This window comes from Anabas testudineus, chromosome 18 (assembly GCF_900324465.2).
Source record: "Anabas testudineus chromosome 18, fAnaTes1.2, whole genome shotgun sequence".
NCBI lineage: Eukaryota > Metazoa > Chordata > Actinopteri > Anabantiformes > Anabantidae > Anabas > Anabas testudineus.
Genome location: NC_046627.1, coordinates 17,631,763 through 17,657,804, shown reverse-complemented (window position 1 = coordinate 17,657,804; position 26,042 = coordinate 17,631,763). Strand labels below are relative to the sequence as shown.

The 26,042-nt window shown below is 41.3% G+C and overlaps 5 protein-coding genes across 11 annotated transcripts; 3 read left to right on the top strand and 2 right to left on the bottom strand.

Annotated features, from left to right (window-relative positions):
- The first annotated feature begins 1,010 nt into the window (after positions 1 to 1,010).
- Positions 1,011 to 8,974, top strand: trip6 (thyroid hormone receptor interactor 6). Of its 6 annotated transcripts, none has more exons than XM_026353090.1 (11): positions 1,011 to 1,321; positions 1,801 to 1,848; positions 4,357 to 4,576; positions 4,944 to 5,047; positions 5,125 to 5,238; positions 5,329 to 5,922; positions 6,053 to 6,146; positions 6,248 to 6,417; positions 6,542 to 6,720; positions 6,806 to 6,926; positions 7,144 to 8,974. In XM_026353090.1, exons 3-11 carry the CDS (start codon positions 4,366 to 4,368, stop codon positions 7,273 to 7,275), a joined length of 1,719 nt encoding a protein of 572 aa, XP_026208875.1. In that variant the 5' UTR covers positions 1,011 to 1,321; positions 1,801 to 1,848; positions 4,357 to 4,365; the 3' UTR covers positions 7,276 to 8,974. The 6 variants fall into 6 exon arrangements, with proteins under 6 accessions (XP_026208875.1, XP_026208872.1, XP_026208874.1 ...); XM_026353087.1 differs by having other exon boundaries at positions 4,350 to 4,576; positions 6,050 to 6,146; positions 7,144 to 7,275; XM_026353085.1 differs by having other exon boundaries at positions 1,241 to 1,321; positions 6,050 to 6,146.
- Positions 8,975 to 9,053: 79 nt separating this feature from the next.
- On the bottom strand, positions 9,054 to 9,702 carry sst5 (somatostatin 5). The gene is made up of 2 exons (XM_026353091.1): positions 9,521 to 9,702; positions 9,054 to 9,415 (listed from the first exon to the last, which is right to left on the bottom strand). Exons 1-2 carry the CDS (start codon positions 9,647 to 9,649, stop codon positions 9,236 to 9,238), a joined length of 309 nt encoding a protein of 102 aa, XP_026208876.1. The 5' UTR covers positions 9,650 to 9,702; the 3' UTR covers positions 9,054 to 9,235.
- Positions 9,703 to 11,998: 2,296 nt separating this feature from the next.
- Positions 11,999 to 17,665, top strand: LOC113157205. Its single transcript, XM_026352533.1, has 17 exons — positions 11,999 to 12,096; positions 12,174 to 12,220; positions 12,919 to 13,008; positions 13,095 to 13,219; positions 13,302 to 13,445; positions 13,642 to 13,692; positions 13,830 to 13,997; positions 14,130 to 14,226; positions 14,305 to 14,522; positions 14,675 to 14,828; positions 14,981 to 15,207; positions 15,283 to 15,400; positions 16,051 to 16,265; positions 16,553 to 16,670; positions 16,745 to 16,914; positions 16,998 to 17,095; positions 17,177 to 17,665. Exons 1-17 carry the CDS (start codon positions 12,068 to 12,070, stop codon positions 17,349 to 17,351), a joined length of 2,244 nt encoding a protein of 747 aa, XP_026208318.1. The 5' UTR covers positions 11,999 to 12,067; the 3' UTR covers positions 17,352 to 17,665.
- On the bottom strand, positions 17,452 to 21,965 carry LOC113157204. 2 transcript variants are annotated; one of them, XM_026352531.2, is made up of 19 exons: positions 21,737 to 21,965; positions 21,605 to 21,660; positions 21,429 to 21,518; positions 21,079 to 21,206; positions 20,852 to 20,992; positions 20,714 to 20,782; positions 20,455 to 20,625; positions 20,253 to 20,349; positions 19,959 to 20,176; positions 19,709 to 19,859; positions 19,428 to 19,633; positions 19,238 to 19,355; positions 18,950 to 19,155; positions 18,749 to 18,869; positions 18,509 to 18,681; positions 18,331 to 18,419; positions 18,117 to 18,235; positions 17,923 to 18,041; positions 17,452 to 17,702 (listed from the first exon to the last, which is right to left on the bottom strand). In XM_026352531.2, the coding sequence occupies exons 1-18, from the start codon at positions 21,757 to 21,759 to the stop codon at positions 17,965 to 17,967; spliced, it is 2,253 nt and encodes a 750-aa protein (XP_026208316.1). In that variant the 5' UTR covers positions 21,760 to 21,965; the 3' UTR covers positions 17,452 to 17,702; positions 17,923 to 17,964. The 2 variants fall into 2 exon arrangements, with proteins under 2 accessions (XP_026208316.1, XP_026208317.1); XM_026352532.1 differs by lacking the exons at positions 17,452 to 17,702; positions 17,923 to 18,041; positions 18,117 to 18,235; positions 18,331 to 18,419 and having other exon boundaries at positions 18,579 to 18,662.
- A 71-nt stretch (positions 21,966 to 22,036) lies between these two features.
- LOC113157219 lies at positions 22,037 to 26,012 on the top strand. Its single transcript, XM_026352553.1, has 18 exons — positions 22,037 to 22,200; positions 22,280 to 22,335; positions 22,415 to 22,504; positions 22,616 to 22,737; positions 22,825 to 22,965; positions 23,038 to 23,106; positions 23,199 to 23,369; positions 23,504 to 23,600; positions 23,688 to 23,896; positions 23,995 to 24,354; positions 24,445 to 24,565; positions 24,645 to 24,850; positions 24,929 to 25,049; positions 25,117 to 25,289; positions 25,394 to 25,473; positions 25,558 to 25,676; positions 25,749 to 25,847; positions 25,942 to 26,012. Exons 1-18 carry the CDS (start codon positions 22,178 to 22,180, stop codon positions 25,959 to 25,961), a joined length of 2,277 nt encoding a protein of 758 aa, XP_026208338.1. The 5' UTR covers positions 22,037 to 22,177; the 3' UTR covers positions 25,962 to 26,012.
- The last annotated feature ends 30 nt before the right edge of the window (positions 26,013 to 26,042 follow it).

The following is a 26,042-nucleotide window of genomic DNA, read 5'->3' as shown; positions in this document are numbered from 1 at the left end:
TGTTGTTTATCTGATAATGTATTGACTGAAGCCATGCTTTGACTTCAAATCCTGTCGGTGCCAAAGTGTTGATGGCTCCTACAACAATAGTCGATCTGCTTAAACCGCTGCTTCCTGTGACCGAAGAGCACCCTGGACATATAAGGGCAAACAGTGCAGAGCTCCTGGAAGGAGGAGCAGGAAGAGGAAGCAGGGATATCCCAGGGAGCAGCCTTGGTTGTTTGTCCACACATTGGCAGAAGCTCAAAAAATAAAAAATAAATAAATAATAATAATAATAAAATAAACTGATATGAAACATTTGAAGGATTGTCTTAGTAGTGTGCCTCCAATATGGTGCTGGGTGCATTGGGAGGAAGACGAAAAGAGAGAGGTTGGGGGGGGTAACAAGAGAGACAGTTGACCTAAATCACAGTCACATAAATAATAAAGCACTTGACCTCCATTCAAAAACCAAAACCCATTCATAACAAATGTATGTGCAGAAACCAATCAATAAATCCACATGAAACAAACTTTAACAGTAGTTTACAGCAGTAATGCTAAATAAAAGAATTTTATAAGAAGGTTCATTCATAAGGGATTAAATATTGCTCAATGAGCTTTTGCTTTCCCAAAAAAGCACTTTAGTCCTTTAAATATGCATTAATTTGTACGTGAACTCTTAGAGTTTTCCTCGGTTATTATAGTAACTTCTATATTTATTGAGTTTATTTTACTTGCACTATATATACTTAAACACAGTAACTGCGGGGTGTATGTTCATCTAGTCTTATAACCTATTTGATGTATATTTAGTTCACTATTTATGTTTATTTTATTCTATTCTATTTTTATTTTTACATATTGCAATTTGCCTCTTTATTTCTACTCCAGTGTGTGCCTTTTGTCTTGATCCTTAGTGGTTTTGATTGTGATCTAAACTATACAAATTGTATATGTGTTATATTTTTGCTTTATTAAATATATATATTTACTATTGTAAAACCCAGTGAAAGCTTTATAATATACATGCATTTCCAGGAGAACTAACCCCAAATATTACATGTCTGACTCTAACTTTACCATAAATATGACCTCAAACCAGGTTCAAATTTAATAAATGACATAATGAGGACTTTGTGACCCATAAAACAAGTCTTAAAGTTATAAATAACCTTGTTTTATGTCTAAATCCTGACGATCACGGTCCTGAGCTACATTAGCTTCACACGCTCCCCGAGCAGCTACGTCACACACCGGGAACCCACCGAGGAGCCGCCGCCGCCGCCGCCGCCGCCGCCGCTGCAGCTGCTAAAGGCCTCTCAGGATCCGATACACGGTACGATAACAACTTACAGCTACAGGAACCTAATTCCTGACATGTTTCGCCGATTTCGGACATTTAAAGTGAGGTTTAGGCGGCTGGTGTCGGACGGTAGGTGTCGGCTCGTCCATTGTTTCGTCTGCGGCTGTGTTGGAGTTAGCCTGGAGGCGAGGCACGAGTTTAAAACGGGCTAGAAAACAAGTAAACAAGGCTGTTATTAAAGTTAATTATCGCTACTTATCCTTCATTGTGGGTCATTATATCACTTCGGCGGCGTGTTTTTATGTTTAACCCGCACGGATGTGGACGAAGAACGGCAACGTTAACGCCAGTCTGTAGTTAACGTTATTTACCGTTTGTTCGTATGAGACGTTCATGTTGCTGTGCGGAACGAAGCTAGGTGGCTAAGCTAATGTCACAAAAAACAAAACCAACGTGTCTTTTAATGTGCTGCATCTGCTTTATTTGACCAATTTTATTTTCTCGGCTTGTAGATGAGACCGAAGGAAAGAAGAGTGTCACTGTAAAGGCTACTGTAAAAGGTAGGACATGCTAACAGTTTGCTAATATTTGCCTATATAACTAGCTAGTTGGATTTTACACTGTTTCCTAACCCATGTTGGTTAATGTTTATTTCTGTAACTTTGTTAAATATAACAAGCAAACATCACTAACGTTACGTTTGGCTTCACTGTCAAACATGTTGGGTTAGGCCAACCATAACATGTGCCTTCAAAATAAAAGCCTGTCTAGTGGTTGCAGTACTGACTGTAAAATGGAGGGTACGACTAAAGATTCACATTCAAAAGGAGATCAATAGTTAGGTTTGCATTTATTACAATATTTTACGCGTTACTGTCTTTATTTATTGTCTGTTTTCCGTGTTGCTTAAAACGCTTGCGACACAGGCGCTTTATTTGTTTATTTTTCCACACCGGATGTTGTTTCTGTTTATTGACGCTTGCTTTACGCTTGTCTTGAGTTTTGACATTTCATGAGTTGCTGCGCCTCCTTTTCATCCATCAAGACGTCCAGTCGACATAATTGTTTTGTTTTTTTTTATTTATATGGGACCGTGCACATTAATCAACATCTATATTGGCAACGCTAGTGTAAATATGCCGAGATTAGATCAGTAGCTCATTTGCACTCATAGTTCCCACCCAACTAAAAATGGAAGACAAAACAAGCTCGAACAAGATCTTCTGTTACATGGCTAGATACATCAGATTGGTATGCATATGTACAGTTTAACACGCCTACAGTCCTGACCCTGTCATATTAGGCATATGTTTATTCAAACTCTAAGAGTAGTGATTGGCTTTCTTATAGTGTATCTTATTTCCTTACAGAGTGAGTCTGAGTTGTGGCATAGTAGCTAGAGGATACTTGCACGTATCATTTTTCGGCATGTAGTGGTAGATAAAGTCTAAAAGTGTAAAAGTAAGAAAACCTTAAAATGTAATAAATGGGTAAAACCACAGCTTAGTGGGTTTTAAATAACAGCAGAACTGGGATTAAAACACACATTAGTGAAACAGTTGAGATTAACTTTCTGCCCAAAGCCATCTTGTGATTTGAATGTCTGCTCGTCTGGATTGAGATAGGGACTTTAATACGGTACTATGGTGAGAGTTGTCACTCTTTCCTTCACATAGCTACACACATAACATGTAATGTCAGAAAGGTTCATGCTGACATTATTGATTTATACTATCTCCAACAACCCTGTGAATAGAAATAATGAAAGAAAAAACTCAAGACTTAAATCCTGTATTCAGGCATTGTATTTCTGTATGACTACATCCTCCTCTCATCCATCACTATAATCCTCTTACTGACAAGGACTTATGACAGCCACACGACCCACATACAATCAATCTGAATGGGATATTAATTTCTCCACTGTAACAATACGGATCTGCTGTGATTGGTCTTTGCAATCCATTTGGGCGATTTTGAAAAAGGTAACAATGGTATAGATGTGGTTCCTTGTGCAAAGAATCACAGTTTGTAGTGCTGCGTGACTAATCTTATCACAGTTGCTATCACGTTGTCCGCCTGTGTGATTACATAACTGCAGAAGGCTGCAATTTAATTAAATAAATGCGTTTGTGGGCGTGACAATCAGTTCTGTGTGAATATTATCCACGCCCCCTAATAATTACCTGACCCATCAGTCTGTGAATGGGCTGAAATGACCAATCATTGTTTGTCTCTGTAAACTATTTCCCTTTTGTTTATGGTTAACAAAAATTTAAGTTAAATTTAACATGAGTATTTTATTTTCTTAAATAGTAATTAATTTATTCCAATGTTTGAATTCACTCTATTCAAGTGTTTTTAATTGGACTTTTTCTTCAATATGACCGGTATCCTGAAGCCCCTCGGGGGCAAGTCAGCACTTTGTCGGTTCAGCTGTGTTGTTATTTATCCCACAGAGAATACATAATATATTGTTATGAGCCAGGTGTTTTCATATATACAGACACATATCATTACACAATATTTCCTGCCTTGTTTTTGTCCCGACTTCATGTGGAATCATAATACTGGCGGGTAAACACCCAAAAACAATAACCATTGTGGAGGATAACAGACAGGCGATGGACACAAATTTGCACCTGTTTGTGTGTATCTTATAGGAGTGTGTGTACAATTTTTTTTTCTGTGAGTGTTTGTGTATGTCAAAGCACACAAAACACACTTGCACATGATTTGGGGCAATCTGCTGGAAATCCCCAACCCTTTCAGAGCAGCAGCTCTCTTCCTTTTCCTCAACTAGAAGCCTATTGTTCAATCTGTGTGTCCCTGTTGCCATAGGAAACAAAGTCTAAAGCATCCTTGAGTTTCCACTTGTGACCTATTACATAAATACACACAACAGCAGCAGCTGTGGTCATGCAAATTATGACTGAACTGTTATAAAGTAAAGCAAAGGTAATATTGTCTGCAATTTATTGGCACTATGACAAATTAAATGCACACAGCGGTTATGTAACAAAATAATAAGTAACATTTTTATTATTCATTACAATTTCTGGTCTTAGAAATCTGCCATGTCCGGCCCCACCTGGCTTCCACCAAGGACTCTGGATAGCCCAGAGCGAGCCGTCCCCCAGATGTCACACTCTGCCGGGTCAGCAATTTACAGAGCCCCCAACAAGAAGGGGACCTCTGACTTTAGACCAAAATATGGCCCCTATGATCAGAATGGAGGAGCAGGAGCAGCAGGGGGGATGGCCAATAGGTACATGGCTACCGGAGCAGGTAAGATTATGCAACTCATACTGGAGTCAGGAAAAGTACATAAGCCACATAAAGGTGTTAATATTTGAGTTAGTTAAATGTGGTATTCTTAAAAACACAATAAAGGTGATATGAAAGGTAACAATAGAAAACCTACCTTAAAACAATGATAAATACTCATATTTACTCATTTATATGTGAAGATTTTTCAGTCAGTGTAAAAATAGTAAAAATGAAAGTTAATTCCAAATAGCTGTAGACGAATTAAGTTTATTTTGGGACAGTAATGCAAAGACGAAATAAAGCACCATCTCACTTATCACAGTGTTAAAGCTTAAAATCGTTGTTGATGAGTCTAATTTTGCAGTGTCTGTTCTCCAAACAACAGGTGGACCCATTCATCATTCATCAAATGATCATTATTACACCCCTCCCCATGGCTCTAACGAAGATCGCAACTGGAGTCCTCACATGGACAGCTATGAGCTGATGGTTGGTGTCATTTCTGAAGCTTTGTTGCTGTTTCACAGACCTAAATTTGAACTCATGCAACATGTTTCTTTTGTTAGCATCGTGGTCCTGAAAAGCCAGCGAGCTATCACTCCAAGATTGATGCTGACATTGACTCCCTCACCAGTATGCTTGCTGATCTGGACAGCCTCCCCCAGGACTCCAGCACACAAGTAATACACTTTGTTTAAACCAAGAAGAATTATTTTCTCAAGAAATTTTCAAATATACATAGTTGACTTAAATGTTCTGTGTCCCTACAGCTGTATGACAATGTGCCTTACAACAAATACCTCTCAGGGGATCATTATAAGCCTGCACACCAGAGTGCAGCCCCTCCTCAGGGTCGACCCTCTATGGGCTACTCCTCTCACCCCCAGAGCCAATACCACCCAGCACCTCCTTACTCCAGTGAGCACCAGGCACCTCAGTACTCAACCTCCCACCAGCAGGACTACTACTCCTCCTCTTCAACCCCTAAACCGTACCCTCAGCCCGTCCCAGCCTCCTACACCACTGCCTCAACTCCTACAGGGCCCAGGTTCAGTGTCCAGGTCAAAACAGCACAGCCTGTCACCTACTCACAAACAGGGAGGCAGGCTGAACAGGCGTACACACCACCCCCTCCTCGCCAGCATTTGTCACGTCCCCCACCTCAGAATCAGACAGGTCCTCAGGGTTGGTACCCTCCACATCCCAATTCACAAACTCAGGAGATGCACTCTGAGGCTGGGTACAAGGGGAGTGGCTCGGGGTCTGGAGGAAGGGTCAGCCAGGTTTCGATGTCTAAGAGAGGGATGGACAATAATCCGGTTGGACCAGGAGCTGTACAGAGTCCTGCTTATCAGTCCAGCAAGGTAGAAACACTAATGTACTGTACTACACTACCACACGAGTAGTAGGTGTAAAACCAACCTTACACTTAGAAGAACTAATAATGAAAGGGATGATTTCTGATTGTTTGATGTATCCTCTTCCCTTCAGCAGGGGGCAGCAACAACAAGGCCTGAGGAGGAGCTGGATCGACTCACCAAGAAGTTGGTGTATGACATGAATCACCCTCCTGCCGAGGACTATTTTGGTATAACTATTGTATTAACGACTGAAACATACCTGGCATGTGAAAACCAAAACAAGCTTGTCTACAGCAGCAATGTGTTGGTGTTGACCTCCCTCCTCCAGGTCGTTGTGCCCGCTGCAGCGACAACGTGGTTGGTGATGGTAGCGGCTGTATTGCCATGGAGCAGGTGTTTCACGTGGAGTGTTTCACATGTATCACCTGTCACGCCCGGCTCAGAGGGCAACCTTTCTATGCCCTGGACAAGAAGAGTTACTGTGAGAGTTGTTACATTGTAAGTGCAGAGTGCGATATGCGTTTATGGTTTACATCTTTACATTTCAGCCCTGGTTCATACACTTATTGTATTATTAAGTGTATTATTATTATTATTATTATATTTCTACTTTTCTCACTAGAGCACACTAGAGCGCTGCTCAAAGTGTTCCAAACCCATTCTGGACCGCATCCTACGGGCCATGGGAAAAGCCTACCACCCTCGCTGTTTCACATGTGTGGTTTGTAACTGCTGCTTGGACGGGGTACCCTTCACGGTGGACGCCACCTCTCAGATACACTGCATAGACGACTTTCATAGGTGAGCGTTCTGCTTTTTGTCTCCAACATAAGCATTAAGAGAAATTACTCTCGTTTTATTCTTATCCTGATGTTTGCTCTTACAGGAAGTATGCACCTCGCTGCTCAGTGTGTGGTGAGCCCATCATGCCTGAACCCGGCCAGGAGGAGACTGTGAGGATAGTGGCTCTGGACCGCAGCTTCCATGTCCACTGTTATGTCTGTGAGGTGAGTCAGCTTCTCAGAACCTCACAGGAGTGCAGAACACAAATAAGAGGATCTGATATAAAACTTTGATTAAAGTAAGTTTGGTTTTGGGAGTATGCACAACTGTTTTAAAGTGAACTAGGTACTTTATTCTCCTCAGTTTAGATTAGTTTTAGACTCACTGAATGTCTCTAAACCGTGTTAATTTAAGCTGAGCACCACTGTGTGAATTCATCAGGAATGTGGACTCCTGCTGTCGTCTGAAGGGGAGGGTCGAGGCTGCTACCCTCTGGACGGCCACATCTTGTGTAAGAGCTGCAGCGCTCGGCGAATTCAGGACCTCTCAGCCAAGATCTCCACTGACTGCTAATAGACATCCTGGGTCTCCTCCACCTTTTTTTCAGCCGTCTCACGCTCACAGATCCACAGACAGGCACATGTTACACATGATTGATAGCACAGGTAAAACAAGCCCCTGTGTTGTTCTCTTGATTTTGGTTTCTCTGATCATAAATGACGAACAGTGCTATAGTTCCCTCTGTTGGTCTGCAGGTGCAATTTTAAATATAGAGGAACATTTTTCTGTTGTACTGGTTCAAACAATAGGAAACACCTATTCACCTATTCAAAAATCCTAAAAAAAAAAAAATCCTGTTCTTTCGTCTTCTTTTTTTTTTTTCTTCTTACAGAGCTGTCCTATTTTCACACTTAGTTCAGTATTATCATGACCTTCAGGCAGCTCGGGGTCCACTTACTACTTACTACTTATTCAAAATGGTACTGCTCAGCACATTTTCACTTATGACTATCGCTGTGGAAGACAATGAAAATATGGATGGAATTCACATCATTTAGAACCGAAAATGAGGACTTTTGTAGAGAAGTGACTAGTGTCATGGGACCTGAACATTTGTAGAACACCAAATGTCAAGGTGCAGAACCGTTGCAAAACAAACACATTGAAGGCACATAAAGCAACAACTGTGACTGTACATAACGTGCTGTCTCAGAGCACAGCATGTAGCCTTTAGTGCAGTGAATCTTTGCAGTGAAGTAGCCTCATAGAAAGAGAAATGTAGACAAAAGGAATGTGTAGTTAACTTTACAGCCCATGTTCTTTCTGCTTTAGCTTTTATTCAACACTAATATATATACCAGAATCATTTTTTTGAATGTCTACAAAATATAGTCTTGCTTTGGTTTTGTTTAATGTCTATTGTTTGGTTGATACTTGACTGTTATATTGAAGATGATGGTGCAATGAAGTCAAACACTTTCACCTGGCAAAAGGAAAACAGGGTGTTGGTCACTTAAGAAAACCTCATGTGAAGAGTGTGAAAGCTAAAGTTTCTCTCCATTTAAAGGTTTATTGGCAAATTCTTTTATTTTCCAATCACTTAAACATACAGATTATCCTTTGCATTAGAAATTATAAATGTGGAATTTAATGCTGTGCTTTCCTTCACATAAATTGGATCACAGGTTTTCACATGAGTTTATTTTCGTACGTTGTTGCACTCGTGGGCCAAGAGACTTTGGAGCTACAGTATTCGCTATGATGTGTTTAATCTCCGTCTTTCCGTCCTGTTTTTGTTTATGTGTAACTTTAAGGGCTAGAATTTTGAAAGCCTTACCTCAAGGATGTCATGCAATATCATTACGATCCGTTTTTTGTTATTTTGTTTTTTTTACGGTTTAATCTGTAAATTCTGCTTTAGTTGTGACAGAACTTGATCATGCTAACATTTCATAATGTATATACTGGATTAGTACCAGTCAGCTTTTTATCCTTTATATTCTGCTGTGTCATGTTAAAATCCTGAATAATGCCAACTCTGGTGTTTATACTCCTTGAATCCAAATAATTTTTGTCATCCTTTTCATGCTTACTGTATGTTCAGTTTGAAATGCTGTGAATTGGAACTTGTAGATCAGAATCTGCGGTACTTGGACAGCACTGAGAAGTAATAACATTTAGTGATATTAATATGAGGGCGTGGGAACCTGAGTGGATTTTTCTCCTACGGCAGGATGTAGTGACATAACTGCTTATTAAAATGTCAACACATTTTTCATTGTGTTTTTCAGTTTTTATACAAACGCTGTCACATTCAGAACTTATACATTTTAGATGAAGTACGTTATTAAACTCAATAGTACTATGAAAGAAGAAAGTCAGACATTATTTAACATCTGAACATTTTATTTTAGACACTAAAAACAACCACGTTTCTGTATATTTGTCACCTTGCAACAAATGATTCAGTTATTAAACATGGATTCATTTATGTTACAGTCACAAACAAAACTATCCCAGCTTGTTTCTCGGGTTAACATGAGGTGAAAGTTTTCCAGAAGAAGTTGCGGCAGCCTGCTTTGCGCTCTCTTTGGGGTAGCGGCAGGTGTCGCTTCACCACCTCCTCCTCATCCTCCAGCTCTGGGAGCATCTGCTCATCTCCGGCTGCCACCAACTCAGACGCAAACTTTAGCAAGAGCAAGTGAGCGAGATCCTAAAAGACAAAATAAATGCGTAAAGGAACAATCTGGTAATCACGTTATCTCCTCAGATCATCCCCAATCTTTGCACTGTAAAACTCACTGTGTGAGTGACTCACCTTGTCGTTTGCCAGGTCTGCTCTCAGCGTTTCTGTCAGCATGTCTCTGCGTGGAGCAGCGCTCACCTGCACCAGCAGCACGGAGGAAAACAGAGCCGCCAGGAGCAGCTGCACCTGAGAGAGGAGCATCTCCACCTCACTTGTAGCCTTTGATGCTGTTTTCAGCTCTGATGAAAAGTCTGACTACAACTATTAACTAACCAGTCAGAAAGTAGCTAGTGTTGGTGTAGGAAGTGTTAGGCTGGTAAATAGGCGTCTTCATCCTCCTCCTCCTCATGCCAGCAAAGGATGTCATTGGTGGAGGAGAAAGGTTGAGGAGGTGTAGGGTGGAGGATGGTGTCAAGAGTAGGATAAGGTCATGATTAATGCTGAGACGTGGACAGAACGGCGTCGCTAGGTTGATTAAATCTCATGTTGTAATAGATTTAAATGTGAAATATTAAATTATTAAATAAGTCAAACTTAATAGAAATTAAGTAGCTACAGCAGCTTCGGAGATGAACTCAGCCTGTCTTTATGTCTCCTGTGCAGAGCTGTTGATAACACAGTGTGACTCAAATGTTAATGAGGCTGCCTGGACACTGACACTACCATTACTAAAAAAGACTGCATCAAAACACTAGATATAACTCTCTCTCATACTGTATCAACAACACTGAAGACCAAGGATCATGTTTGGTTTTGTGACTTCTTCAGATTATTTCCTTCCTTTCTGTCTGAACCAGCACTCACCTCTGTTCATACATTCAGCAGATTATTAAAACTATTTTGCTGCTTCAGAATCCTTAGTTTGAGAAAACAGTGTTTGATAATAATGGACCTATTGAATCTGTGACCGTCGCAACAGTGTTTTCTGTTACAGACAGAAATGCTGTGGCGGAATATAACGAGTACATTTACAGTACTAAAGTACAAATCTGAAGGGCTTGTACTGGAGTATTTTAATTTTACATTTATAAACAAACAATCTTTAATAAACTCAACGAATAGGTCACACGGTGAAAACCGTGCCAAATAATTAACAGAGCATCAATCATTTTCACTTCTCATACTTAAAATAGATGCTGACCTTTCTGTTCTCCCACTTCTTCTCTGCAGGACTCTCTCTGATTTGACTTTAAGTAACATTTTCCAAACAGTGGAAGATGTGGTGACCACAAGTGTCCAGATGGATGAAGGAGAAAGGCCCAACACCTCCACCTGCTGCAAAATGATATAAAATGTTGGCAACAGTTTGTCAGGGTTAATTAAACATCTTCACCCGTGGTTAATCAGGCTGAAGTTCCTCCTGAAATATTGTGTGTTCATGTCAGTATTTCATTCTTTTAGATTGGTGAGTTAAAATATCCAAATATTACTTTTTAACTAACTCACACACAACATCAACACATGCAAATCCGCAAAATCGAGCCAACTTTATGTAAGAAACAGTACTCAATAATAATAATCATGTCATCATGAACATCATCGCAGCAAAGGTAGAAAATAAGGTACAACTTATTTAAGATCAAGGATTGTTCAAAATCTTCAATGTAAAAGGTGAAAATATGCTACAGTAAATACTTTAATGTATGAGTACAAACACTGTTTGAAAGCAAATGTTTAAACATTTTAACCTTAAGCTGAGTAAACTGTTAGTTTAGGGTACCCTCAGTTTAAAACCTTACTTCAAGTAAACAGAATAAAATAATTAGCCCCATACACAGCGATATTGACAAATGCCATTAGAATGGTGAACAAGCAGCATCTTAACATTATATGTATCTACATTATAGGCATTTCAGACATTTCAAAGAGCTACTAACCAACAAAAATAGCATTTAACTGACTGATTTGAATAATAAAAATCAACAGTCTAGTTCCTATAAAATAACTTTTAACTTAATTTTAAAGTCAAATGTGTGTAATATGGTTTTCCCATCTATTCGATATCGGGAAGTAACTAAAGGCCTTAACCTAAAGGGTATATCCAGTGAAACCAAATGTTTTATCAACACTGTTTAACCAGACTACCACTGTGGTTCTCTAAGTACTGTTCTCTACTGCAGTACAAAACATATTAGGTACAAGGTACTAGGTAAAATGTAATCAGGCTAAATCAGGCTATTGGTAAACTTCACTACAAAGACAAGATCCATCAAATCATACAGTAAAATCAAAAGCTAGACAGATTATCACCATCAAACATGTATAAGAAATATAATTTACCCATGTGTTCAGGTAAGGTGTACCTAATAAACTGACTTCATGTGTCTGTTCAGGAGATTTCTGTGGTAAAATATACTCTGACCAGTAGATGTCACTGTTAATTCATGAAAAGCGAACTCAAGCATAATTATTTATAACGTATTTGTGAAGTAAAGGCTAAAAAAGATAAAAATAAGTCGGAATATAGCGACGTTTCCGGTGGTCAATTAACAGGTGTGTAACAAAATGGCGACGTTTCCGGTGGTCAATTAACAGGTGTGTAACAAAATGGCGACGCTTCCGGTGGTGACCTCTCTACAGCTTTCACCTCCTCTAGGGGAACATGTCCTGTTAAAAAAAATGAACCTATTTTTGCATATTTTGTTTGGGTAAGTTTCAGAGTGAGCTGTAAAGTCGTGTGTTCAATGCAGTACAAACCCTTCTGACCGGAGGCTGTTGGTTTCAGTGTGGACCTGCTGTTCGCAGTGAGTTTTTCCAGTCCGGTGCCGACAGGTGAGACCAGTTCACGAGCAGTGAGGGGTTCCTTAAAGCTCAAATATAGGGTTTGGGTGGTTCCTGAGGTTTGTTAATCAGAATTAATATTAATCAGCCAACAGGGGAAATATGTTTAGACACTGAGTAAGAAAGTCTGTCTAAAATATATAACAGCACTTGAAGACATGGTGCAGTGTGGAGTGAGATGTACTGTAGCAGAAACGGTGCTAAACATTAGCTAGAGTTGTAAAATGGATGTAGGCTAAAAATATACGAGCTTGTCAAAATATATATGATGAGGAGGATTTATTTAAAAATCACATTTATTTTGTGTATTAAAATCATGTACAATTATCAAAATGATCAATTATACTCTGAGCTTTTGGTTGTGGACCCATTTGTCCAGGTGGATTGTAAATGCTTAAATTTCCTTCCTTAAATTTTAAAGTGACATTTTTAAATTTACATTTTTGTGACAAACTCAATGTGCTGATAAACACTGTGATGTGATTGAAAGCTCAGGAACAGCTACTAAAGGGGCATCATGGTTGGAATCATTATTTTATTTTTGTTTTGTTAAACAGAGTTACAGGTACCACATTAATACTGCACGTACATTTTTAGAATCTTAATTATGAGTTAAATGCAGAGAAATTCACATAATAAAGGTGTTTTTAAATGACCTGAAGAGGAGTTGATGTCTTTACTTATTTCAGGGGTGTTTCAGACCAGGTGCCTCGAGCGTCACTTTTGGCTCGCCGTTAAGTCCAGCTTCCTCAGCTCGATGACACGTTTTTACTTTGAAGGTACAGTATGTGTCAGAGCGTCATTCACGAAAGGAGAATGTGATGGGCTTTGTTTGAATTGTTGATCTTTCACGTTAAACCATTAGACCAGGACGAACTTCACCTCTTATCTGATCAGGAGGCCGCACTCTGTGGGTACACAATCCAACTGAACGCTGTTGGAGACGTGGAGTTACGCACCTCCTTCCTCTCCTGTTATGTCTACGCTGAGGTAGATTCAATTAAAATACTGAACTTTGTCACATCAGGATTCTCCTGAAACAACAAACCATCTCTGTATCTCTGCTCTGCAGACTGGCACCGACTACCACCTGCGTCTTTGGATTGTAAACCTGAAGACGGAGGAGAAGGGGGCAGTGTACCCTCTACATCTCAACTGCTCCGTCCAGGCGAAGTGGAGCAGCAGAGAGATCGTTTGTGAGGAAAAATACATGGAGGTAGATCATTTATTCAAAAAAATGTATGTCATCACATCCACAGGTTAAGACAAATTCAATATCGGAGAGAAACTTCATTGTATTTGTTACTGAATAAGAACAGCATTGAGAGAGTGGATGGGAATTTTAGATTTAACATTTCCTGCAGCTGACATTAGATTTGATTAGAAAGTCTAGCTTTGTCTTGAATCTCTAGGTGTCCATCCAGAAGCCTGTTGTTCCTGTGACATCAAAACATGATAATAAGGTTAGTAAATGGTCATTAACTGTGACTGTTTCATGATTTAATTTATATTTAATGTCACAGGCTTCCTAAAATGAGGGAAGGCTGTATGTTGCCTGACATGACATGTGAAATGAGTTGATTCGATGCCTCCTCTCCAGGCACCAGCAGACATGTCTGTGATGTTCCACAGAGCTGATCAGTCGCTGGAGGAAGCGAGAGTTTTGTCCCCGAAAGAAGCTGCTGCTCTGGGCTGTCACGTCTCACTGCGTGGGCCACGTTTTACCCTCCGTTGTCCCTATTCTTCCCCGTTCTCCTACTTCACCAAGGTACTCGGACAGCGTTGCATACTGAGGATTCGGTCTTCATCATTGAACAGCTTAAAGTCCTCTCTCTCTTGACCATCGAAGCTTTATTTTTATTTTCCTGCATTTGCATGTGGGTGTTTCTGTTTTTCCCAGGAGAAGGGAGTGGATTTAGAGAATGTCAGAGCATCAATCCTGTACCAACTCGACGGTGGCGTCCTGGCTGTTGACGCCATTCTTGCCTGTGCTCTGAGTTAGTATGTTTTATCAGCATTACGCCAGTTTAAAAATACCAGGGTGAAATATCTCCAACTCCCCTTTCTCACCCCAGATGAAGCTGCAGTAGATGGGGATGACCTGCTGTGGACTGTCCCTTATATTCTTTCTCCTCTGGTTCACGGGCAGCTCAGGGACAGAGGCACAATCTTCGGAGTAAACAGCCAAACACTGAGTGAGTCTCAAATTAAAGAGCGAGGATACAAGATCAGGCTGCGGGAGGGACGAGTGGAGGTCAGGATTCCCACAGGAGCTCGTGGTGGACACATAAAGGTGCATAAAAACTGCTGTGGTCTTCTGATATCGGCTACAGTCTGCACAACCCTTATAGTTACAATAAATGAAAGTAATATTAATTAATACTAAAGATGGACTGATGTGGGTTCCACTTTTCATTATGTTTGCTGTGTTGTTGTTTTTTCTAGAGTGGAGTATTAAGAGGACGGTACAGCACGTCCATGTCTGTGAATCTGTTCTTCATGAGGCAGTGGAAAGACGAACGCTGGCCTCTAACTCAGCATCGCTCCTTCAGGCTGCTGAAGACTCCCCTCACTCCACAAACTCTGGCCTTCAGCAACAGTAACGCTTTTATCAAACCATTTTACCTTGTTTATGTGCATGCAATTGATATAAATGTGGAAGACAGCAGTGGAGTTTTTATTTCTCACTAAAGTCCTGGTGTTTCCAGTGTGTTGAAGATGCCCCCATTATACATCTCTCTCCCTTGACAGACACAGATCCAGTCACAGGATTGTTTTCCGTCACCTTGGGATTCTTCGCATCTGATGTCACCCTGGAGAAGGTGACTGTAGATGGTGGCGGGGTCCTTTTAACCTGGTCCCAAAGCCACCACATGCAGAGTGACCCAAATGTTGAGGTGTCCAGGCTCACCCACAGTGACGCTAGCAACTCCTACCAGCTCAATATTCCTCTGTCACACTCAAAAATTATTCCTGAGGTGACCGTCGCAAACACTAAGCAGCTTTTTCGTGTGTTCAGAAATGTCTGTAAACAACCTGCCATCTAATCCCAGTATATAGGTGGTGGCTTTAAGAAGTACAGGCTCACTTTCACCTTTACTCTCAACATTTTACCCAGTGGAGACATTTTTCACCATCAGGCCACATTAGAGCACAGTGTTAAATACACAGGTGAGTCATGGATTCAGCTTTTATTATCATAGTTATACTGAGAGTTGCAGTTGAGATTTAATCTTTACAGTGTATATATATGGTGGAAATGTAAATCTGAGCTGCACTAAAATTTCTTACTGACTGCGTTTAGCAAATTAGTATGTGTTAAATTAACCAGATAACCGTTTTCCTGTAAGCTGATTTCTTAACCCTAACGTCTCTAACCCTAATCTTAACCAGGTTTCTGTTTGACTTTTACAGCTGTATATGTGCATGAATAATGGCTGCAGACAGATGGTAGTAGAGCGGAGTGACTGGAGAGGCATTACATAGAGCGATGCCTCCTCAAGTCAGACTATCAGTGTTTGAGTGTGGAAGTCTAAATAGATATTTTAACACATTTGTTAAAACAGTTTCCACTTTGAAAAAAGAGCTCTGTATCTGCCTGTTTTTCCTCTGTGCTGTCAGTCTGCTCTGATACAGACAGTAAAAGAATGAATAGATTCAGAACCTGTGAGTCATCCTCATCTGCTGCGTTTGTGCACAGATTTGCAGGAACGTCTTATTACAGAACATGTAAATGTCTTCTCCAGCTAGGTGCTACCTGATTTCCTGGAATAACCAGGTGTAAATACCCTCAATTTTATTCTTTACATGTCCGGGTGCAGCTCCAGTTTCACCCACGCTCGAGGGAAAGTGCACAGAGAGCAGTCTGCTGGTGCTGCTGCACCATGGGGCCCAGACCGAGCTGCAGTGGGAGCTCTTCTTCGGAGCCCACAGGTTGGACTGGAGCCTGGTGGAGATGGGTGGGTTTGTGGTGGAGGCAGAGGATGACTACTTGACTGTGGAGATTCCCCTCTACAGCCCGGGGCTGAACTTTGAGGTTGTCAATCTTACCAGTTTTCATTTGCATTACCATTTTAAGTTTGATCACCAGGAACAGGATTAGGTTTCAATAGACGGTGCTCACATTACCATCAGTACCTGTAAAACCCAACCTGTTTGTGCATGCTTACCGTTTCTTTCTTTCTTACACTAACAGTTCACATGGTCTGTTCAACCTATGGTTTACAAACAACTGCTTTACAAACTGTGCCCCAGCTGCCCTTTTCCGTGTTTACCTGTTAACTTTGCCGCTGCTCAGTGTGAACATGTGTGCTTTCTGTGCAGGAGCTGACATTGTGGGGTATTGTTGCTGGAGTGGAAGTGTCTGTTGTGGATGCACAGTCTCTCAAAGTCCAGGACAGTCTTGTCCACAAATGCACCTTTCCTGCTAGAGAACTACTAGGTACACAGAAGATCTGTGCCTCTTATTATATTTAACCAGTAAAACAGCTGTGACACTCTCTGTGTCTGTGACAGTATGTTTGCCTGAAGGGAAGATGATGGCACTCGTCGACACCACCCACACCAGCCCGCCCACCAGCCCCAACCGAACCACGCTGTTGGACCCCAGCTGTGTTCCCATGGAGACAGACAGCGCCAGAGCTCTGTTCAGCTTCAGCCTCAACTCCTGTGGGACGACAGTGACTGTGAGACACTTTGTTATAAAATCCACATAGAAAATATGCTCCGTGCCTCTGATTGAATTTTAATTTTTTTTTTTTTAAACTAGACTGAGGGGAATTTCCTGGTTTATGAAAACCAGATCAGTTACAATCAAGATTTTCTTCCTTTGAATGATCCAATTATACACAGAGACTCTCCATACAGGTGAGAAAAAAAACCCTGTGCTTGGCCTGTCTTTAATATAATTCTCTCAAATTAGTCTTATTCAAGTTGTGTCTGTTTCAGACTGACAATCCAGTGTCGCTACCCTGCAAACCAAAGCAGTACTCTACCTATCCAACGTCCTGTGAATCCATCTCTGGACCTATCACCAGTTAAACCCAGCATCAGGGAAGCTGCAAACACAGCTGTGCATGTTCATCAAGAATCTCATGAAAGTCATGTTGTGGAACCTGATTGACTATTTGTTTAAGTCATTGTTCACCTACCGCTAAACAATTAACACGGAAACTGGACTGAAGGAAGTTTTCTCATAGTGGAGACCAATAATGTCACAGCAAAATTACAATTTATTGTCATAAGTGGCATGTAAGAAACCTGCTGGGATTAGTTAAAATGTTTTAATTGGATTTTACTTTCCCAGTTCACAACAACATAGATATCGTCTATAATGCATGTTTTGAGAATCCTTACTGGCCACTGTGGAAATCAAAGCTGATAAATGCTTTAATTGGTGCTGAAACCACAACAAATTTCGCTGAGGTTGAATTGCTGCTGTCCAAATAAAAAATTTCAGTCCTTTCTTGCAATCCTGTTTTCAGAAAAAAGAAATAATAATCACATTGAGACATGAGCAGGTCTTGGCATCTGAGGTCATTTTCATTAGATGATTAAATAAATATCAATAATTCTCACTTGACAATAAATGTATTTAAATCTACTCATATACTTGCCGTCAGTTTGTTTCTTGTGAAAAGACTTGAGAACAGCCATTGTCAGATTTGACCAGCTTTATATTAATAAGTACCAACCTTTCTGCCAGAGTCTTCTGAAAGTTGGTAGAATGTTTGTAACTAGTATTTGAACAAGTCCTGAAAGTTGCATCTGGTAGAAGGTACTGGAGTTTGAAGCACCGTTGGACTCTGTAGATCTAAAATACGGAAGACCAAATGCTCAAACGCATGCTTGAGGGCACTGTATTCAGCTGAAGTTGTGAACTGCCTACCATCAGTGGAGTGTGCAGAATGCACAATGCAGCCAACACCAGCCGTATCTGACTCAAACCTGTACGCTGAGAAGAGACGATGGAGCCCAGCCAGAGGATATGTACACTGCACAGTCACACTGCAAGACAACAGGGGTAGCTGCAAGACAGTTTGCTAAAGGAGGGGAACGTAAATAATGCAAGTGTAAAGTAAGTAGGGCTTGAAGAGTCACACCTGTCTATGTCATTGTTGGATGAAATTGCTGGAGTCTGCTTCTTGCTGAAGGAAATCTTGTTTTTATACGTCACAGAGTTTTTCCCAAGCTATGGGAAGAAAAAAAAAAAAGCATTTAAATTTTTAGGTGTAGCCATATTCATTTACCTGTATTAATTTCAAGGAACACCAGCAGTACCTTGATAATGGATCCACAGGTGTGGAGAGGAAAAGAGAAGAGAACCCTGGTGTTGTCTGCTTCTATGGGTCCACAGTGTTCCCTTATTAGGCTGGTTCTAGCAGGGATCACTCCACTTGAAACCACCGGAGACAAGTCGGCCACCACAGTCATCCTACCATCGGTCGAACACACTATAGAGAGATGAGTTATCACTTCAGCTACATAAAGTACAAGACCTCACCAGCTGTTGGTTCTTACCAATGAGTTCTGTAGTTGTATTAAAAGGACAAGTCTTGACTGTTGAACTCTGGATCTCTGATGTTTCATGATCCCGAAGAAGGATCTCAAAAGTACCAAAGTATTCCTTCAGAGTAACGTTCTAGAAAACACATGCATCTTACTGTTACTAGTACGTTAAACACAAGGTTTGATGTTTTCATTCATTTCCCTTCATCTTACCTTGTATTGATACCCATGAGTGAACAGCGGCACGTGGAGCAGCAGACTCTGGCTGCTGTTGCTCATGATGTATCCATGCTGGGCTGCCAGCTCCGATGTCAGCAGGTCTGAACCGATGCTGATCTTCCACAGGTAGTGAAAAGGCTGGTGGTCCAGTTTGAAACTGATCCCAGATTCAGAACAGACTGCATCAAACACCGGAGAGGCTGTCGAACACAGTACAGTGGGTTAACTCTGCTTATTGAGTGGGGAGCTATTAACAAGTGTTAAATATGTTTAAGGACTTACAGACATATGTTAGTGCAGTGACTGATGCCAGGTAGTTGAAATGCTCATTTTCAGGTAGAATGGTCAATGTATAGTAGATATCAAGCTTGTGCTTCATCACAGACTCTTCTCTTAAGATCTAGACGACAAGAGAAATTCTGATCCAAGCAGTCTATGATAAGGATATAATCCAGTTGTACCAGACCTTTACCTCATGTATGATAACAGGGTCATCAAAAGGCACCTCCAGAGTGTAACCATGGGTGTTATTTGAATGAATATTTGTGATCATGTGGATGCTTGTATTATTAAGTGGCACTGTAAATTCATGTCCATTGAAATGAATGGCAACCAACTCAACATCTTCAGGAACATCTCCAAGGTAGACGATGAACAGTCGCTGCTCAAGATCCATTCCTGAAATTAAAACGTAAGTCAAAGTATGTTTGTATTAAATTAGAAAAATGATTTCAAGTACACATGCAAACTTACGGTTTACAGTAAAAATGGGGCATAGCATTAAAGGAGTGCTCAATGTTCTGTAATAGCGGAACCTGGTCTCTACAAGGTCCTCATCAACTGAGATTTTCTCCAAGTAGAGGTTAAAGATGTAGAACTGGTAGAGGTCTTCAATCACAAAACTCTGCAGAAGAACAGGTTCAGGTAAACGTCAAGTGAAGCAACAGGTTGATTACGGTTATAATAATTTTAATTTAATTTTATATAATCTGTGCTTTCTGACCTTTCTGTATCCTTCTTCAGCAGTATAAGGGATGCTGATCTGGATTGTGTTATTGTGCTTCTCCACAATGTAGCCTCTTTCTTCTGCAACCGACTGTTCCACAAGTTTACCATTGACTCCAATGTTGACCTGTGTGTTGTGTAGATCTGACACAAGTGGGTTCAGCACCTCAGGAGCCTGCCACCTCATGTGGGTGCTTTCATCGAATGACCCTTCATCTGTTGAAATGCACAGTTGATTATGAAGTGAAAACAAAAATGCCACAGCAAATGGAAAGTGAATTGTAATACTGACGCATGGAGCAAGCAGCCTCCATGTTAACCAGGAGGACAACCCAGCTTTGTCTGGAGAATAAAGTTGCATGGACTACTTCTACTGGAATGCCATCCACCTGGAGAGAGACTCAAGTCTGTTTTGGACTATATGCTTTACAAGAAGGAATTGTCTAATACAATGGACAAGGTGATAGACTGCACCAAATTTTACATCCGTTTACCACAGTGATGAATGAGTCAGGTTGTCCATACGGTGTACGAAATACAAGCCGTCCATCAGTCAGTTGAAACACGTAGCCTCGCCTATGGGTTTCAGAGAGGCTCATAGGAACCGGCTCCTGCTCTGGCTTTTGGAACATTACTTGCCAATCTGAAGTGGCTGAGAAATGTGCCTAAGAAGAAAATTAAAAGTGTTTTAAATGTTTAATCAGCTACCGTTAATGCTTAATCCACACTTTTCCCAGAAGGCAATGTACGTACTGTTTGGACAACAGCATCCCAGTCTCTCTTTGCTCCTGTTGGACACGCTACATCGCTCCTCACAGACACCTGCCGAGAAGTCTCGATTAGAAAGACTCAGACATCTCAGTCAAATGTTAAAAAGGTACCCAAGCTCACCTCCATGTAGTTAATCTCACAGGTAACCTCTCTGGGAGACCAGGGGAGAGATGGAGAACAGGTCTTGTTCAGTGCGTACCTGACTTCCTCTCCGTCATGTGTCGCAACCAGGTTGAAGTTGAATGTAAACATTTTATCATCCTGAAAGACCCGGTAGACTATGATGAAGTATGAAGACACTGGTTGTCACATACTCAGATTTATACAATAAAGCCGTCTGTTCTCACTTTGTTCTCAGCGTGACAGCTGAAGTAAGAGGCTCGGAGCTCCATATGGCCAAGTACAGTGAGAGCATTGACACTATAACCACATTCAGCTGCATACTGCTTGGTGATAGGGTACACACCTGTGTCATCTGGAAGAAAATCATATTAACTTAACTTGAGGCTCAGAGTTTTTCGCTAATATTTGCTGCAAGTAATTTCTTTGATAGTTAAATGGTTAAGGTTTAATTGTTGGTTTAAACAGGACAGGTCCGTTTTCAGAAAGCACAAAAAGACTACCTTTAGGTGTGTCTTATTACCTCAAAACTACACCTCTTCATTTCCTCAACTCTAGCTGTGGTGGGAGGACTTACCAACAGCCTCAAAGTGAGGTTCGCTCCCAATGCACGACAGATCTACAGCTATCACAAAGAAGCGATCACGACACTCCATGAGCTCAACTCCTGCAAGAATAAAAGAATTCAGATCTAGATGTCAAGTACGAGCTAGTGAATGTAAGCGGGTGTGTAAGCAGATCATTTGGTTTTACCCTGGGGTACGCCATCACATTTTGCACTTGCCCAAACTGAGATGAATAAGGCCACACTGTAAAACAGAAATAATTTATATACCACAGTCAAAATATAGCAAACAGCTTGTAAATTATCCCAAAGTGCCTTACCCAAGGAGAAAAACAAAAGCCATAACTACTGATGTGTTGGTAGTGTCTAAAGCTAGCCTAGCTGCTAGCAAACTACACCTGCTAACCCACCAAGCCAAAGTGAATCACGTGCTTGGTGTAACCCTAGCCAAAGCGGCACCATGCAGGGTTGTGGCCTACACAGCTTTTATAAATCTGCCTACTGACCAAGCACAGACTCACAGGAGGTAACAGCCACAAGTGGAGCTCATTAGCAACCAAACATCTTCCAATCAGCTGCAGCTGATGAGAGTCTTCTTGGACTTTGCCTCCTCAGGAGAACTTATAAAAGCTGGTGTAGGCGACCGCACCACATGGTGCAAGTGCAGGATAATATCAAGCAAGTTGTCTGCTTATGTTGGTTAGTGGGTGTAGTTTACTAGCAGCTAGGCTAGCTTTAGACACTGCCAGCACACAGTGGCTATGACATTTGGGTTTTGCCTTAGGTAAACGTAAGCTGTTGTGTATCATATGTGCATTTTTGCATTTTTTTTATATGCAAGTGACATGTTTTATGTCTTATAGTGTGACCTTACTCCTGCTTGTGTGGTCAACTGCAAAATGTGTCCCCGTTCCTGATGGTATTTTAATTCCTACTTTTTATAGGCTCAATAATTGATAGTGATTGTTATTTACTATCTAACTTGTTTAATCTTGCAGGAGCCGTGCATATGGAGTGTCATGATCGTTACTTCAAGATGGCTGTGGACCTCTCCTTCGCTGAGGGGGAACTTCGCTTTGAAGCTGTTGGTAAGTCCTGTCCACCCTCACTCAAGCATCTATTCAAATTGGCTCACATTGAACTTGAATGAACCAAGCGCAGGTTTAGAGAATCTCCGAAGCTTTTTCACTCTCTTCCAGATGAAACGGGCGTGCACCCCATCTTGAAGCAGTATGCAGCAAAGTGTGGCTACAGTATTGTGCCTCTACCGGGCCATGTGGAGCTCAGAGCCTCTTACTTCAGCTGTCACACTGACAACAAAGTGCGTACAAGCAAAACATAATTTACAGACTTATTGTAGCTTAAAATGAATTAAGTTTCAACACCTCATCTGTGTTGGGTCTTTCAGGGTGATCAAGTGTTCACATTCAACTTCAATTTGATCGTGATGCATGAAGGAAGGGAAGTCACCTATGCAGTGAGCAAGACCTGTTCTCCATCTCTCCCCTGGTCTCCCAGAGAGGTTACCTGTGAGCTCAACTACATGGAGGTAGGCTTTGGTACATCTCAATGAGTATTTAACTCATGGACTAGTCTAAGATTAATGGTGATTTCTTTCCAGGTGTCTGTGAGGAGTGAAGTCAGCTGTCCTTCTGGGACAAAAAAAGATGACTGGAATAGTCTCAAAGCTGTAAGTTTCAGATTAGAGTGACTCCCCCCCCCCCCCCCCCCCCCCCCCTTGTGCAGCCAAGTGCCCTAATTGAGAGATTTTGAACTTTTCAGGCCCATAGCTCCACCACTTCAGACTGGCAGGTGATGTTTCATAGAGCAGAGGAGCAGTTACTCCCCATGAATCTCTCTGAAGCTCGTAAGCAGGACTACGTGCTTGACTTGACGGATGGAAGACTTCTATTTCGAACACCGTATGGACAACCTGAGTCATTCAGCACTGAGGTAGGTGGATGCCAAATTCGTGTTAGGTTCATCAAGTCCAAGGTATTTTAACAGTCTCAACCCAGTCTTCATCGGCTCACATGGTTCTCTGAAGCCAGGTCTAAAATAGGATTACATTTGACTTTTCTCTCCAGGTGGATGGCGTTCCAGTAGAGGTAGTCCACGCAACTCTGTTCTCCAGACAAAGCTGGGTTGTCCTCATGGTTGACATGGTGGCTGCATGCTCGATGTGTCAGTATCACAATATTTTACACTGTTGTTTTTGTTTTTGTTTTTTTTACTGAACGATCAACAGCTCAAGTAGTAATATGTCAACAGTTGAAGGCTCATATGATCACAGTGGATATGTGGTGTGGAAGACTACAGCAGCGCTCTACCCAAGTCATGATGCCACCCAGATCAACATTGGATTTAATGGTAGACTTGTGACGCAGCCAACTGCAATGGAGAGAGGTTACATTATTGACAAGGACAACTCTACAATCCTGATCAGCATCCCCTATAATGCTGAGGAGGCACAAAGGAAGGTCAGAAAACACCAACATAAGCGCTCTGATGATTCAACGTATTTAATCTTCAAATTAATTCATTAAATATTCCTTCAAACTTCATGTGTCTGTTGCAGAGCTTTGTGACTGGAGACCTCTACGAATATTACACCTTTAATTTCTACTTGGAGCAAATCTTGGTGGATGACGATCATGTTGAGACCAGGGTTCAGTCTCACAGGACTCTTGTCACTTCCTTGCTGCCACATGCTGTGTTTTCAGATAACCTAACAGTTCTCGAGGAGCGAATATTCAGCGTTTACCTCAGAGATGTACCTGAAGATGTTGAGCTGGCTGCTGTTCAGCTAAATGGACATGAATTTACCATACCACTTACTAACGCAAGCATGCACACAGTCACAGAAGTTGTTCAGCCCAACAGCACTCATGGCTACAGTCTGAGGGTGCCTTTTGACAGCCCTGTTGTCATAAATAAGGTAAAAGGTATTTAAATATAAGCTGGTTGATATACTTCACTGCAAAACAGTCTGTATGAGTTGAGTCATGGTGTGTATTCTGTGTTTTAGTTCTCTAAAGAAGATGCAGTTTTTCAGTATAGTCTGGACATCATCTTCACACTGACCGTCATGCCTGAAAATGAACCATTTTACCACCTCACATCTGTTGTAGCATTGTTCACAGACGTCTGTAAGTCATTGATTTTTAAAAGTGGTCACAAAGGATTTGTGAGAACACCAAAATTGACTCACTGTACTGTGTTCGACAGCCTCTCCGGTGTTTGATGCAGTCTGTTCTGAATCTGGGATCAGTTTCAAACTGGACCACCAGCCTTTTCACTACCTGTGGGAGATCAGCATCGGTTCAGACCTGCTGACATCGGAGCTGGCAGCCCAGCATGGATACATCATGAGCAACAGCAGCCAGAGTCTGCTGCTCCACGTGCCGCTGTTCACTCATGGGTATGAATACAAGGTAAGATGAAGGGAAATGAATGAAAACATCAAACCTTGTGTTTAACGTACTAGTAATTAAGATGCATGTGTTTTCTAGAACGTTACTCTGAAGGAATACTTTGGCACTTTTGAGATCCTCGTTCGGGATCATGAAACATCAGAGATCCAGAGTTCAACAGTCAAGACTTGTCCTTTTAATACAACTACAGAACTCATTGGTAAGAACCAGCAGCTGGTGAGGTCTTGTACTTTATGTAGCTGAAGTGATAACTCATCTCTCTATAGTGTGTTCAACCGATGGTAGGATGACTGTGGTGGCCGACTTGTCTCCGGTGGTTTCAAGTGGAGTGATCCCTGCTAGAACCAGCCTAATAAGGGAACACTGTGGACCCATAGAAGCAGACAACACCAGGGTTCTCTTCTCTTTTCCTCTCCACACCTGTGGATCCATCATTAAGGTAGAACTGATCCCAGTTAAACTACTAGACTTGACTGTGGCAACGTAACATTTACTGTACTACCTGGTTTAACAGCAGAAATGATTCACTGTTTCTACCCTCAGGTTGGAAGGGGAAATGTGACTTATCGCAATGAGATTTCCTACAACAAGAACAATGCAGTTTCCACTAACACTAGTGAAAGGTAGTGTTTACTTTAACTAGCAGTTTCTTCACACCAGTGTTTCTCCAAACAACCTATAACTGTAAAGATTTCTATGCTTTAAAGGGTGACCGTGCAGTGTACATATCCTCTGGCTGGTCTCCATCGACTCTTCTCAGTCTTCAGGTTTGAGTCTGATGCCGCCGGCGTTGGTAGCATCAATTACCCTGCTCAGCCTCAAACAGGTACAGTAGCTTATCGCCTGCTGGACCGGTTTAGACTCATCATGTAGGAGTCTGAGAATTTCTGCTTTTTAGGTCTACACAGCCCCAAGACCAGATACCTGCCTGTTTTCCATCCCCGTGCTCAAAATGTCAGATTTCCTAGGGTTCAGCATAACAGTGGTGTGATTAGAGGTGAGAACACAAACATTTAAAAATCATATCTAAGATGTAATTTCTTCATGTTAAATGTTTTACATGTTTAATTTTTTTTGTCATCTCATTACAGGACCTAATGGTTGGAGCTGAAAATAATATTTTAAATGTTGTGGAGGGAGGAAAACATTTGTTAATAAAGATGTTTCTAAAAAGTCCTGTATTTGTCTTTAT

Coding starts and splice junctions, on each gene's coding strand:
- trip6 (XM_026353085.1), top strand. CDS start 4,366: ATGTCCGGCCCCACCTGGCTTCCACCAAGGACTCTGGATAGCCCAGAG. Junction 5,048..5,124: donor TGGACAGCTATGAGCTGATG/GTTGGTGTCATT, acceptor TTCTTTTGTTAG/CATCGTGGTCCTGAAAAGCC. Junction 6,721..6,805: donor TGCATAGACGACTTTCATAG/GTGAGCGTTCTG, acceptor TTGCTCTTACAG/GAAGTATGCACCTCGCTGCT.
- LOC113157204 (XM_026352531.2), bottom strand. CDS start 21,759: ATGGCTTTTGTTTTTCTCCTTGG. Junction 20,993..21,078: donor GCTGTCACGCTGAGAACAAA/GTGAGAACAGAC, acceptor CGGGTCTTTCAG/GATGATAAAATGTTTACATT. Junction 18,042..18,116: donor TTCTGCACACTCCACTGATG/GTAGGCAGTTCA, acceptor TCCGTATTTTAG/ATCTACAGAGTCCAACGGTG.
- sst5 (XM_026353091.1), bottom strand. CDS start 9,649: ATGCTCCTCTCTCAGGTGCAGCTGCTCCTGGCGGCTCTGTTTTCCTCC. Junction 9,416..9,520: donor CAGACCTGGCAAACGACAAG/GTGAGTCACTCA, acceptor TTTGTCTTTTAG/GATCTCGCTCACTTGCTCTT.
- LOC113157205 (XM_026352533.1), top strand. CDS start 12,068: ATGAACCTATTTTTGCATATTTTGTTTGG. Junction 12,221..12,918: donor TTCCAGTCCGGTGCCGACAG/GTGAGACCAGTT, acceptor TACTTATTTCAG/GGGTGTTTCAGACCAGGTGC. Junction 14,523..14,674: donor CTCGTGGTGGACACATAAAG/GTGCATAAAAAC, acceptor TGTTTTTTCTAG/AGTGGAGTATTAAGAGGACG.
- LOC113157219 (XM_026352553.1), top strand. CDS start 22,178: ATGACATTTGGGTTTTGCCTTAG. Junction 24,355..24,444: donor GCCCTGTTGTCATAAATAAG/GTAAAAGGTATT, acceptor TCTGTGTTTTAG/TTCTCTAAAGAAGATGCAGT. Junction 24,566..24,644: donor AGCATTGTTCACAGACGTCT/GTAAGTCATTGA, acceptor TGTGTTCGACAG/CCTCTCCGGTGTTTGATGCA.